The sequence below is a fragment of the Macrobrachium nipponense genome, chromosome 5, assembly GCF_015104395.2.
Source record: "Macrobrachium nipponense isolate FS-2020 chromosome 5, ASM1510439v2, whole genome shotgun sequence".
In the NCBI taxonomy this organism is placed as follows: domain Eukaryota; kingdom Metazoa; phylum Arthropoda; class Malacostraca; order Decapoda; family Palaemonidae; genus Macrobrachium; species Macrobrachium nipponense.
In genome coordinates this window covers 70,139,359-70,153,448 of record NC_061107.1, presented here as the reverse complement: position 1 = coordinate 70,153,448, position 14,090 = coordinate 70,139,359, and the positions used below count along the sequence as shown (strand labels likewise).

The 14,090-nt window shown below is 40.3% G+C and overlaps 1 protein-coding gene across 3 annotated transcripts in view; it reads right to left on the bottom strand.

The window, feature by feature from the left end:
- Positions 1 to 4: 4 nt before the first annotated feature.
- The window catches only part of LOC135215392 (lachesin-like), a 503,680-nt gene continuing 489,594 nt past the window's right edge, over positions 5 to 14,090 (bottom strand). For 2 of the 3 annotated variants that reach the window (XM_064249983.1, XM_064249984.1), the window contains exons 9-10: positions 2,417 to 2,551; positions 5 to 1,487 (exon numbers count right to left, since the gene is read on the bottom strand). In XM_064249983.1, the coding sequence (XP_064106053.1) occupies positions 1,330 to 1,487; positions 2,417 to 2,551 (293 nt within the window). In that variant the 3' untranslated portion in view covers positions 5 to 1,329. The remainder of the gene's footprint in view (positions 1,488 to 2,416; positions 2,552 to 14,090) is intronic. The other variant, XM_064249985.1, reaches the window with a different exon arrangement.

Here is a 14,090-nt window from a genome sequence, read left to right as displayed (position 1 = left end):
ACTCTTTTGATGTTTACACTCCTAAGAGGGGCAGAAGTGAATAACACTTGCCTGCCTGAGATCTTACCTCATTCCCAAGGCCATTTGCTCTCTGCTCAGCTACGCTTTTCGTGTTTTCGACGTTGAATATATTTCATCGTAAGTTCAGTCCATTTCCCTTTTTTGTTTTTGCATTATTCCTTTAGATTCTCAACAGTCTTTCTTGAGAAAGCAGAAACTCCTTTCGGTCATCTCTTGATCAACTCGTGTTACAATCGAGAACCAGCAGTAGCCTTTAATAAGACATAACTACCGCACGAATAATAATAATAATAATAATAATAATAATAATAATAATAATAATAATAATAATAACATCTGAAAATAAAGGACATGATGGGAATAACAAAGATAATGAATGAAACTATGGGAGCAGTCACCAATAAAGGAAGACTTATTCCTTCAAAAGAGAAGCAGACGAGGCCTCTTTATGACCGCGTTCGATAATAGCTATAGGTCTGGGCGGGAAAACTGTAGACTATATGTGCTTGACTGCATCTCTGGTAATCCTGAAGATTGTGCTTTATAAAGATTATTTCCCTTTAAAAAAAAGTGGCAAGTTTCCTTTCCTTATAATAAGCATCGTGACTATGATATGATTATGAAATTGCTCAATACTCATTCTCAGGTAACTCAACTAATCATGACAATAATAACAATCATTTTCATGGATACACTGAACACAGTGAAGACGAGAGGAATGGAAAACATGAACTGGTTCATCGAAGGCGAAATTGTGCACGTGCTATAGATATACGCTCAGGGTATCATAGGTGACATAATTACAACAGGCGTTTACGGCTAATTTAGGACACTATATCACAAACATCATCATATTCGCAACACCATCTTATGAAGTGAAGCGAACTCTTCTCAAGTTTCCCATCCAAAGAGGAAGTGTGAAGAGGAGCGAGAAAGAGATTTTCAAGCCTTTCTTCTCCCACTGTCAGGGATCAGTGAATTTTATATTCAACTCAATATACAGATATGTCACTTGGTGTATACTCAGGCATTCAGAAACACTTCTTTGTCTGCAAAATATACATCAAGCCAAAGGTAGAACGACTCGGCCCTTCATGTCCAGAGCCATTGATTGACCAGTGACTGTTTGATCGTGAGCGAAGGAGCACCGTCTTATTCCTTCATTTCATTCCACTGTAACTCGTCATCGACCCTTTTTCTTAAAATGTGTCATGTTGGCACATACTCAGAGACTATATTCGAAACAATGATCTGAATTTCACATCACATACACGTTACAACAGCGTTACATCCACCATATGTCAGCTGTCACACCCTGGCGCACAAGAGGATGAGCACTAGGACGTAGCTCCAGAGTGAAGGACGGCGGGGAGAGGCGGAGGAGGGAGGGTTCCGCAGGGCAGGTGGGTGGGGCCCGAACGAGAGCGCTGGAGTCTTCTGATCCCCGTCCTTTTCTTCCTTGGCATCTGAGAAGCAGGAAAACGACTTTTCTTAAAGAAGAAAACAACAACAAGTTCTGGACGGTCAGTGAACAAATGCACATGCAAGGATGTGTAAGTAGTAATTAATTCAGTAAGCACATTATCAACAATTTATAATATGTCGTCCTTTGACATGCAAACCCGACTTCAGAATTTCATCAAAAGGGGTAGGTATCTCGTAAATCACTGTCCCATAAAGTGCTACGTCTCTTCAGAGATTCAATTTTACAATGATTGTAACCAAGTTCATTTGATGGTCTTAAGCTTTAAGCTGTAACTGTTTTTCTGTCGTATAAAAATTCCAACAGAAAGATTATTTAAGAAAGATTTAATAGTAAACAGAAGGTGAACAGCTACATTGGAACAATATACTTCAATCATTAAATCTAAAAGTAATGGAGGACAAGAGAGAGAGAGAGAGAGAGAGAGAGAGAGAGAGAGAGAGAGAGAGAGATCTTAAAATACAAGCAAACAGTCACCTTTTCTGTATCAAACAGCCGTCATTCATTTTGATGTAAAACTGTCTTTTGCCTTTCTGTTAGACCCTCATAATTTTCGCGCATTATTTTTGAAGCACTCCTGCCTCGTATTCCTGTTTTAGTTTTGCAATATTTTATTGTTTTTTAATTGACCTTCACGTGTATTGTCTTCCATCCTTCTCTCCATTTTTTCCATTTTGTAATTGACACGTTATTCAACGGAAGCTTCCTTTGCAAGTAAATGGCCGTGTTACGCTTCTTGCATTGGAATGCTTACTTACTTTGAGAAATAGGCATAATGAAGGATTATGATTAAGGTAAGGGTATTCAAATGATTAATATACAGTGCTACTAAATACATAATTTTTTTCATCGTTGCTTTATGATAATGATCTGACCTGATCTGACCGAGAAATGTTTGCAAACGAAACTGACCTTTCTTCTTGTTCTTTCGAAGAAACTTCTGAACATCGAACTCAATCACTCCGTCAGGAGTGATCTTGGTGATGATGTCGCTCTCGGATTCGGCCTCTTTACGTTCGCCCCTCCGTCGATCGCTCCGGCTCTCCTCTGAAAACCACCAGGGGGGAACAGACAGCCCTTGCTGTATAAGACGCCACTCATTCTTTGTCAGGAGGACGAATAAATCCCCCAATTTGGCCTTACCATTTTCTCTTAGATATTTCATTCGGATATTTAACTGCTTAATCAAATAAATAATGGAAACGGCAATATAATAGATAAATAAACAAATAAAGATAAGATACGATAGCTAACGAACAAAATAAAAATTAAGTCAATGCCCACATTTCTCTCTCTCTCTCTCTCTCTCTCTCTCTCTCTCTCTCTCTCTCTCTCTCTCTCTCTCTCAGTTTTATCTTAAATATGGGAAAAACAAAACATTCCTTATGACCATAAGCTAATATCAAATCTTAGTAAACGAGAAAAAAAGAAAAAGATAAAGTTAATATATCATATGATGCAAACGACAAAAATAAAATTATATGCTTAATGGATCCTCCCTCCTATTAGTCTAGGAAATAAGCCAAGTGATATGCTATAGATGTCATTCAATGCAAAAGCCAAGTCAATAAAAAGAAAAATATTGTAATGAGTAGGAACTTTAATTAATAAGGAAAACATTTTTAAGTTTTCTAACGATTTAATATTTTTATGAATGCAGCAACTTATTTTTACTTTTATTTTCATGCATCTTGCTGTCCAAAGAGTATTAAATTTTGTTGTGCTAAAAAGCATGCATGCCAGAACTTCAAATCATGCTGTGGACCTTCATAAGATATTTCTGCTCTACAAATCTGTAATAATAATAATAATAATAATAATAATAATAATGAATGGCGGTTAATCTTCATAATAATGTAAAACATCTACGCATCACTGGTTTCTTGATCCAGTAGTGTGTATTGCAGAAAACTGTTATCAATATATTGCTGCTCAGTACGGCATAGGCCTTTGGAAATAATTATGCTCTAGTATTAGTGAAAATGTGGTTCCAGAGAAATGTTGATGTCTCCTGTAAAGTGGAAGAATAATCCTTACTTACGAAACTACTGTTAGTGCATGCTGTCTTATTTTAGGAAGACTGATATTAGTTTTGTAAACACAATGTAACATTTATATTAACTCGTTTGAGATAAACAAGTTTTCGGTGTTTCATAAACTAAGTTTCTCCAGGATGAAGGATGATGGAACAGTTGTGAAAGAAGCGTCAATTATGAAAACATATTTGAACTGTGATGACATATAATACTTCATACTGCAGTCACCAAAGCCGCCCTTGTACTCTGAATATGACAACTCTTGCAGTTTACTAAACTACGAATTCAGTGGCAGGTATATGCCTACCCCTGTCGGCATCGAACAGTTTCCTACAAAACTTTCTCATACCATTATCTATGTCATTTTCAATCACTTCCACTATGCATACAGCATATATATATATTATATATATATATATATATGTATATATATATATATATATATATATATATAATTGTTCAAGATTTTAAGCTAGAACCAAGGAAAAATAAAGTCTTTTACCCAAGTTTAATGCATCTATGTTATATACAAGTTGCCCCTTCCACTTGGAAAAAACCCATTCTCTCCATTCTCCCTTTTTCTCTTGAAAAAGCTATCACTTCTCCCATTGGTTCTTGGAATTACCCCCTGCAGACGCACCACTTCAAAAGGCCTGGAAAGCAGCAGCCCATCCTCAGAAGAACACCAGACCTAGGACAGGTCAGAGCCTTGCTCCATACCAGACGCCCCTGACACCCCCCCCACCCCCCCCCTTCCTCCTGGGCGTGTGGCTTTCCCATGCTTTAGGAAGCCCCAAGTATATCTTAAAGTCCACAGTGCCGAGACATCATGGAGAAGACTACCAGCCTCATCCATAAGATACTGTAGGGAAGTTCCATTTCAACCAGGGAATTGATTTTACCTTTGTGTGTATTTCATTTCCCTTTTCCAAGGCGACTTGTGCAGTTTTTCATTCCCCCCGCCATCTGGGCTCAATTCTGTAATTAATCCCCTGTGATACTAGTAACATTCCCCTAGTGAATTTAAGCCACAAAATAGTTTCTTCTGTGTAAATTTCCCAGTCATTTCATTCCCCCCATGAGTGGCCTTTTGATTGAAAGAAAGTAGTGAGTAACGTTCACCCTCGTGTGCCCCCCCTACCTTAAGCATGTGTCCTCTATTTGCAGACAAACGCTGTGCCTGGCTGTGGTAGGAATTGGAAATCCTTGAAGCTTGCAATCTTGATCTGTTGCGCAAATTTCTAAACGCCGTGGCTGAACTGCTCCCGCCACGTGTTCGGGTGGATTGAAAAGTGGTCCCCCCACCCCTTGTGTTCCTGGACCTCTGTAAATTCATGTAAATATAGTGCTTTTAAAACTAGAGTCCAGCTTTTATGTAAAATTCCTCCCTCCACAGTAAAATCGGCCTTATGCCTGAGAAGTTTAGTTTTTTTTTCTTTGTTCAAACCCCTTGTCCTCCGGTCAAGGCCTAAATTTTCAGTGTAATTGCATTTCAGGGCGGAATCGAGGTGGAATTTTGAGTATTGGCGACTTAAACCAGGATTTTGTAGTAGTGATTGTTAAGCTAAAATCACGAAAGGAATGAATCTGAATTCCTTAATATTTTTATGAGCAAGCTAAAGCAAGGTTTCCAAATTCTCCAAAACAGGAATACGGTAAATTTTATTTTATTTTCTAGTATTGTGTAGAACTAGGTATTCTAGTTAGGGATATATAAAATCTGACTGCCTTTATAGCGATAGGAAATAGACCACGTGTAGGCTGATAGACCAAAGCTCGAGAGAGAAATTTTAATGTTATGTGCCATTGCATGAAGAATAGGGGTTAGGGAGTAAGTTTCAAAATGATAATAAGTGTCATATTCGTGAATTGCTAGTTAATTGCGAATTCCATGCTGTAAAGATATTTCGTGTGTTTTTTGTTTTATGTGAAACAATGCACGCTAGCTTTCTCCCACCCCCTTTCTCTCTCTCTCTCTCTCTCTCTCTCTCGCTGGCGAATCTCGCAGGTCGAAACGGATAGGATCTTTAAATTCCCCGGCCATGTGGCTCGAAACCTATCCACAGCCCTATCCATTAACAAAGGAATAGATGAGTCAATAAGTAAGAAAAGGAAAAACAAAGTGTTAGTGTAAAACATTCGTAACATTAGGACAAGCAAAATCAAAGGTAAACGTTTTCTTTTTGTTATTTTCTGTGCAGAAAGTAATCAAATAAGGGCAAATACTTTTGCATTTCGAACAAGGGCATATGTTACCCTGAGTCTAGTACCAACACGGCCTTGAAAACAGTTGTGATTCATACATTTCTGTCTAGATGGCCCGTGTGCGGCTTAATTCTCCGGGGTTTTAAATTCACGGACAGGAGGGTCTTAGGTTCGCGAGAGCTAGAAAGGGACGGGGTTGTGAGAAGTGGTATATTTTTATAGGGTTAGAGAGTTTATCCTGGGTTTTCTGAGCAAAGCTAGGTTCAAGGGATTTACGATGGTAGTAAAGGAAAAGAATATATTTTATCAACTTCCCGTCTCCATCCTCGAGACGATATACATAAAAAACAAAACAAAAGGGAGATCCCACATACATTTTTTATTATCTGTATTTGCCACGTTTTTCACGTGAGGTTCCGTGAATTCGTGACCAGATTTTTCCCCCCTTTAATTTACAAAACAGCATTTGCACATGGTTACGCATTTACGACATTCATTTGCCACATTTCCCACGTTGAAGTCCCGTGAATTCATGACCAGATTTTTTCCTTGTATTTACAAAGCCGTACTGGCGTTGAATTTCCATCTTTATGACATTTTTGTCACGTCTTACGTTGCATTTCTGTGAATTTTGTGACAAGATTTTTTTCTCTCTCCCTTTTTTACCAACCTGTACTGGCGTTGAAGTTTCTGCCTTTTCGACATTTATTTGTCACATTTACGTTGAATTTCCGTGAATTTCGTGACCAGATTTTTTTTTTCTTCTTCTTTCATTAACAAAACCGTAATTGCATTGAGGTTCCGCATCTACGACATTTATTTGTCAGTTCCTCACGTTGAGTTTCCGTGAATTTCGTGACTAGATTTTTTTTATTTTTCCTTTTTACCTTACAAACCTGTACATTTATTTGTCACGTTTTACGTTGAGTTTCCGTGAATTTCGTGACTGAAGCTTTTATTTTTTCCTTTACCGTACACACCCATATTTGCGTTGAATTTCCGCCTTCGACATCCATTTGCTACCTTTCACGTGAGGATTCCGTGAATTGCGTGACCAGATTCTTTCGTTTTAGTTTACGAAGTTTATTACCAAATCCATTACCGGCGTTGAGTTCTCCGCTGCACTATGCACCAGTAGTAACTGTGTTTGCAGGGATTTACGGTCATCTTGCCAAGTCTGCGTCGAGCATTTCTGCATACCTCTGGTGACATTTGCTGTTTTGGAACTGCTTTCCACCCTATTATTCTCAGGCTAGTCTACTAGCGTTTTACGGCTGAGGAGATGGCCAGTAACGCAGCACTGGAGGAGGCTAAGGCCTTCACAGAAGCTGGAAGAGCCCTGGGGCTGGAGGGCGCAAAGCTGATCAGTTGGTTGAATGATAAGCTGAAGGAAGCAGCCCAAGAGAGAGCAACCGAACGGGAGAAGGAGAGGGAAGCACGAGAAAGAAGAGAAGCAGCTGAAAGAGCATTCCAAGCGGCTGAAAGAGAAGCGCAAGAAAGAAGAGAAGCGGCTGAAAGAGAATTCCAAGCCGCCAAAAGGGAGAAAGAAAGGGCACATGAACTGGCTATGGTAGTCCAGAGTGCCACTCTGGCACCTCCGAGTCCCACGCCTCCTGCCCCTCTCACCTCCACAGCATGGGCGGCCTCGTTAGGGCTTGGGACGATAACGAATCCGACACCTGGTTTGATCATGTTGAGCAGGTGTTCGGGAACTTCAATCCAACCCCTCAGGAAGTGGCCCTCCTCCTTGGCAAGCATCTTGCTGGCAAAGGGCGGACTTCATTCGAGGCCCTTCCCCTGAATGAGCGACAAGATCTCGCCCTCGTCCGAGAGACAATCTTTGGGGCTTACGAATTGACCCCAGACCAGAGGAGGCAAAAATGGAGGACTATGCCCAAGGAGGCTAACCAGACGTAGACAGAATGGGCAGCCAGGAAGACACCGGCACTCTGTAGGTGGACGAAGGCCTCCAACGCAACATCTTTAGAGAAGGTCTTAGAATTCTTTCAATTAGAGGACTTTCTTGCCTACGCCCCTCCTGATCTTGCCACCGTACCCACTTGGTGGACAAGGCTCCTGCAACTCTTTTGGAGTGCTGTAAATGGGCAGATGCCTATGACGCCCACCATCCATTGCAGAGTTCCTTAAAAAAGAAAATACGTCCTGCTCTCCCCCTCACTCCTGCTGCCACCTCTCAGCCTATCCAGCGCTCCAATAACCTTCCTCGGAAACCTGTGTGTGGGCATTGCAACAAACCAGGTCACACCACGGAGCAGTGCCTCTCAAAAGTAAATCCTCCTCAGCAAGCTGCTGTCACCCCTCCAAATGGACTACCCAATCATAATAACAAAAACAACATCCATTGGAACAGAAACAATAGGCCCAGGCCTGATTTTAGCAAGAGTTTCTGTGACACATGCAGAGTGCATGGGCACACTGCTGCCTGGGCGGGATGCTCCCAAAAAAGCTCCTGTTTCTGCCATTGCTATGGCCGTGACAAATCCATCCACTCTAGGCCCCCCTACTCAGGGCCCCATATTTGTTGCACCTCCCAGAGGTTGCTATCCTGCCCACCAAGTCCGAGCTTTCAACGACACTGGTGCGCAAGTCTCCATCATCCAAGAGGATAAAATTCCTTACGGAGCTAAGGTTCATAGGCACCAATTCATACCAATAGAGAGCCTCTACCATGTCAAGATGTTCCTACCTACTGTCCGGTTGAGAGTCACAACCTCACCGTTCGAAGATATGTACCATGGCAGTAGCATCCTATATACCAGGAGGTTATGATGTCCTGGTAGGACAAGATTTTAAGTCTCCTCCTAACTTTATACCGTATCAGAGCCCCTGCCCTCACATAGCTCCAGACCCATTCCACGGGCCTCCAAGGACTACCTCTGCACAGCCAGGGCCACTTGAAGGTGCCAGGTAGTGCCAGGCTCAATCTCTCATGGATGTTGAGCCACGTTCGAGTCCTTCCACTAAGTCAGGAACAGCCTTAGTGCCAGTGCCAAGGCTAGACTCGAGTCTTGCCCCTGTAGCTCTAAGTCCAGGTTGCTCTCCCTCCACTGGCTTGGCCCAACTACCCATGGTGGCAGTCACGGAAGAGCCAATTCCAATAGGAATCTTCCAGGACACCCATGACCATAGTGGACACTCCCCCAATGGTGTGGTCTCGCAGGCCGTCTGAAAGTTAGTCCTCTCCACGGGTAAGCCCATCCCAAATACCATTACCTCATCCAATCCCCCTCCGTCAGTAGCTAACCGGTCCCAGAGTAATGACTCTGCCGAATCCTATTTGGCCAAAGAACTCAGGGAACCAAGCCACGCAGCATTAGGCACGGTGACGAGTGCCAAGTCCGCAGTTGTCGCAGCAGCTGGAGCAGATGCCCCTTCGGAATCTTCAAAGGGCTTGGATCAACCAAGGGCCTCCATGGCATCGTCAAACCGACCTCGGAGAGGTCGAAGGAAGAAGGGAAAAGGGCTTCGAGGTTTTCTGAAACCTTACGAGAGCCAATAGCCTCTCTGCACCAGTGCCTGGCACATTGCCGCCCTCTTATAGAGAATTCTGACCCTCTCCATCCAGAGGAGAGTGCCAGACTCTGCTGCTTCTACTTCTTTCTGACCCTTTGGTAACTTTCCTATTTTCCTTTTGTATTGTCTGTATCTTATCTTCCTTGGTTTCCTTTCTTCATATATACTGCCTTGAGGTATTTATTGTATATTGTATGCTCTGCTTAGGCAGAGCCAAACTGCCAGTTACCTTGGCCTTGTATGAATTAGTACTTCTTTATGAACTACTGTCGTAAAAGTGCCACAGCTGGCACCGTGCCCTATTCTAGCCACTTAGAATTCCATTTAACTTGGGAAAATTTTAGCCAGCAAACGTTGCTATAGCTTAGAGATAATTTCGAAGCCTGGCTCGTTTATACATTGGTTGATTAGCTTTTTGATTTAGTGTTATTCCCTAGTCTTTATATTTTGTGAGATTGTCATTGTTTTGATAAAATTTACATTTTTGTTTGTTTGTGTGAGTCTTATCTTATTTAATCCCTACGAAGAATTACTCCATTAATTTTCCCCTTGTTAGTGCACTAATGTTAGTGCTGATGTAATTAATACTGTTAGGCGTCATCTTGTTACGAGACAAAGTTACTTAACAAAACCGTATGGCCATTAACACACCTGAATGCATCATATCGCTCCATCAGGGTAAACAGATAGGATTTGTTGTCTTGAACAATTGAGATAGTAGTATTATATAGGATGTAACTTACCTGTAGGTTCAATTCCATATATAACCACTTATTGCTATTCATTGTTATTCTCAGTGTGACGTTATATTTTCAGAGTATTCTTATTGGAATATAGCAAGTTAATCTTTAGTCAAGTCACACTTCATTTTGCCTAATCCTCTGCCTGTCGAGTAAGACTTCATGAATATTATAATCGGCAGAGTTTGAATATTGCTTATAAGTCCACTCTATATTGCAATTGGTCCTTGTTTCTAGCTTGTCTTGTCCATTCCAACCCATCCAGGGTTGAAATGTCCTCTAGAATGGGGAGGTGTTCAAGATTTTAAGCTAGAACAATGGAAAAATAAAGTCTTTTACCCAAGTTTAATGCATCTATGTGATATACAAGTGGCCCCTTCCACTTGGAAAGAACCCATTCTCTCCATTCTCTCTTTTTTCTCTTGAAAAAGCTATCTCTTCTCCCATTGATGCTTGGAATTACCCCCTGCAGAGACACCACTACAAAAGGCCTGGAAAGCAGCAGCCCATCCTCAGAAGAACACCAGACCTAGGACAGGTCAGAGCCTTGCTCCTTACCAGATGCCGCTGCCCCCACCCCCCACCCCCTCCTCCTGGGCCTGGCTTTCCCATTCTTTGGGAAGTCCCAAGTATATCTTAAAGTCCATAGTGCCGAGACATCATGGAGAAGACTACCAGCCTCATCCATAAGGTACTGTAGAGAAGTTCCATTTCATCCAGGGAATTGATTTTACCTTTGTGTGTATTTCATTTCCTTTTTCCAAGGCGACTTGTGCAGTTTTTCATTCCCCTCACCATCTGGGCTCGATTCTGTAATTACTCCCCTGTGATACTAGTAACATTCCCCTAGTGAATTTAAGCCACAAAATAGTTTCTGCTGTGTAAATTTCCCAGTCATTTCATTCCCCCCATGAGTGGCCTTTTGATTGTAAAAAAGTAGTGAGTAACGTTCACCCTCGTGTGCCCCCCCTGCCTTACACCTGTGTCCTTTATTTGCAGACAAACGCTGTGCCTGGCTGTGGTAAGAATTGGAAATCCTTGAAGCTTGCAATCTTGATCCGTTGCGCAATTTTCTAAACGCCGTGGCTGAACTGCTCCAGCCACGTGTTCGGGTGGATTGAAAAGCGGTCCCCCCGCACCTTGTGTTCCTGGATCTCTGTAAATTAGTGCTTTTTAAAACTAGAGTCCAGCTTTTATGTAAAATTCCATCTAATAAAAGGAGCCCATAAAAACACCAAAATATAGAGAGAAAATACTATATTGCAGAGACTGCTGTCTCTCTCTTCAGGTAGATGTATGAGAAAAGTTAAAGAAAAATTGGTATTTATACCAAGAAATCCATCCAAAGGTAAGCCAATTCAGGTCACTTTCATTGATAATCTTCCTCTAATTCTCGTAAGCATTGTTTGAATGAAAACTTTATCAATGGCATCTGAATCCCAAGCACTCTATGAGATGTTCATTACCTGTGTCTGTTTAATCAAGGCCGATTCTATCTTCTGACTCTTGTGTCGACGGTTGCTGCTATAAATTATACGTGACAAATTCCAGTTTATTCTGTGGTTATGTTCATTTGTTTGGTTGAAAATAGCCCAGTTCTGTTGTCCACACCTAACTGACTGTTTATATTGCATTAATCATTGGGGAAGTTTTTCCCTATAAATCCGATGAAAGAAATTTCACACTCCAGGCATGGGATTTCATAAATGCCTGTGTCCTTGGGGGATGCCTTTTGTTGGACGTTAATCAGGGTTAAGATGTTTGGGTAAGTAAATGCAAAAGGGTTAGATTTTCTGAGAGTCTGGGTCACCGTCTTAATCCTGTCCAGGCGTGGAATTTTTATTTTATTGTTGTGTGTCTCACTGGCCTTGTCTTGAGGGTCGGTAGTAAATTGCGTTTGCTTTGTGAATTGCTTTCTCAGTTATATGGTCAAGATACCTTATAGACGAAAGCTGCTTACGAATTAGTTCAAATTCTTTTTCCAGGAAATCTGGGGAACAAATTCATAAGGCTCTTAAAACTAGGTTGCTGGCTACGCCTATATTGATAGGAATGTCGTGATAGCTAAAGTAGTGAATGTTTGAATGTAAGAACGTTGGTTTTCTGTATATGGTAAATTTGTATCCTGTCATATCTCTAATTATTAAAATGTCAAGAAAGGGAATTTTGTTGTCTATTCCCCATTCAACTTTAAATTTGATGCTGGGCACTAAGGCATTTAATTTTGAAAGGAAATCATTAAAAGTGCCCCATCAACTACATATCCCATCCACAGCATATTTTTGTGTTTTATTGCATTTATTACTGTAGTTACAACGTATTCCATGTACAGATTGGCTACAACAGGACTTAAAGGACTACCCATACTACACCCGAAAATTTGCTTACAGAATGATTCTCCGAATGAAAATACGTTATTAGATACACATATTCAACTAACTTTATTATTTTGTCAAGCGCCAATGGGAAATGATCTTTCCCTCAAAAACTGAAGATCGTCTTGTACTGGTACTTTTATGAACAGGAAATCTACTTCAAGGCTTAAAAGTTTTGTATTGTGAAGTGGTATATGCGCTTCTCTGAATTTATGACAAAAATCTTCCGAATGTTTAATGTTACTGGGAGAAAAGTGCCTAAAAAATGGGAAAGGAGGTCAGCTAACCATTTAGAAATTTTGTAATTGAAAGCTCCGGCACATGAAACGATGGGGTCTGAAAGGAAGATTGTCTTTGTGAGTTTTGGGAAGGCCATAAAAGTAGGGTAGTTAGGGATTTATTACTATAAATTTCTCTAATAGTCCAATGCTCTTTTTGTTTTAACCAATTAATCTTACTTTCCGAAAAAATTCTGTAGGGACATTTTGGAGGGGAGTTTTCGTCAGTTTGTTGTAAGTGTTTGTATCGCTAAGGAGTTGGTTGATTTTGTCGAGGTAGAAGTCTTTGTCCATGATTACGATCTACTTATTACAACATCTAACTTTTTTAGCGAGCGGATGGCTATCATAAATCTACGGGAAACAGGATATTTCTTATTAAGGTCAGTTAAAAAAAAAATATATAAAATCTTATATATATATATATAAATAATAGAATAATATTATATATAATATAAAGTGGGTGTGTGTGTATTGAGTATATACATACATACATATGTATATTATATATATATATATATATATATATATATATATATATATATCTATATATATATATACATATAAGTGTGTGTGTGTGAGTGTATACATACATATATATATATATATATATATATATATATATATATATATATATATATATATATATATATATATATATATAAATGTTAATACCGTTGTCACTGAAACGAGTGAAGCCTTCATTCTCCAGTTTGGAAGCCTTTGCTAAGCATTGCCTATTCACTTCCAGCCTCCAGCATACCTACCAAACACTGGTGTTAAAGCCACTGCAAATCAAACTGTCTTCTTTCTGAAACAATTTCTATTCAAATGGGTGGCACTATTTGCGAAGATTGTTTTCTAATTGAGTATTTTGTAATTGTAAATATAACCTTTTCTTCCTTCATTCATACTTCATACAAATAATGGAAGGGTCTTCATGTTTCTTCTATTTGATAAATTAAAGCCAATCAGCTGTCCCTTTCAAGAATAAAAATATACATGGTTGTTACTGTTGTAAATTAAGCTGGTCTTTATCAGTGCAATATCTTGCTCTTGGGCTAGCCAGTAAATATGTGTGGTGATGGTCGTTTTAGTATAACATTATGATGACGTCAAGTGCAAGATAGTTTTTCACTGTCGGTTGCGTTTCAGTTGTGATTCGGTCAAAAAGTTGGTAGGTTATTACACATGCTCAGACTCCTAAATCGTCACTTGATGTGTTCGTCATGTATAACTATAGGGTAGGGGGGAGGAGGTAAGGCTTTGAGCATGGGTCTAGTACCTTGCTATGGGTCTTCGGTCCTGAACTGTTTGGCTGACCGTCACATATTCTCCTGATAAAGAAGGAAAAAAAGTGTATTTCTTTGTATGCACAGTGCTGGCTATTGAAGAGCGGCAATTACTTATCGTATCCC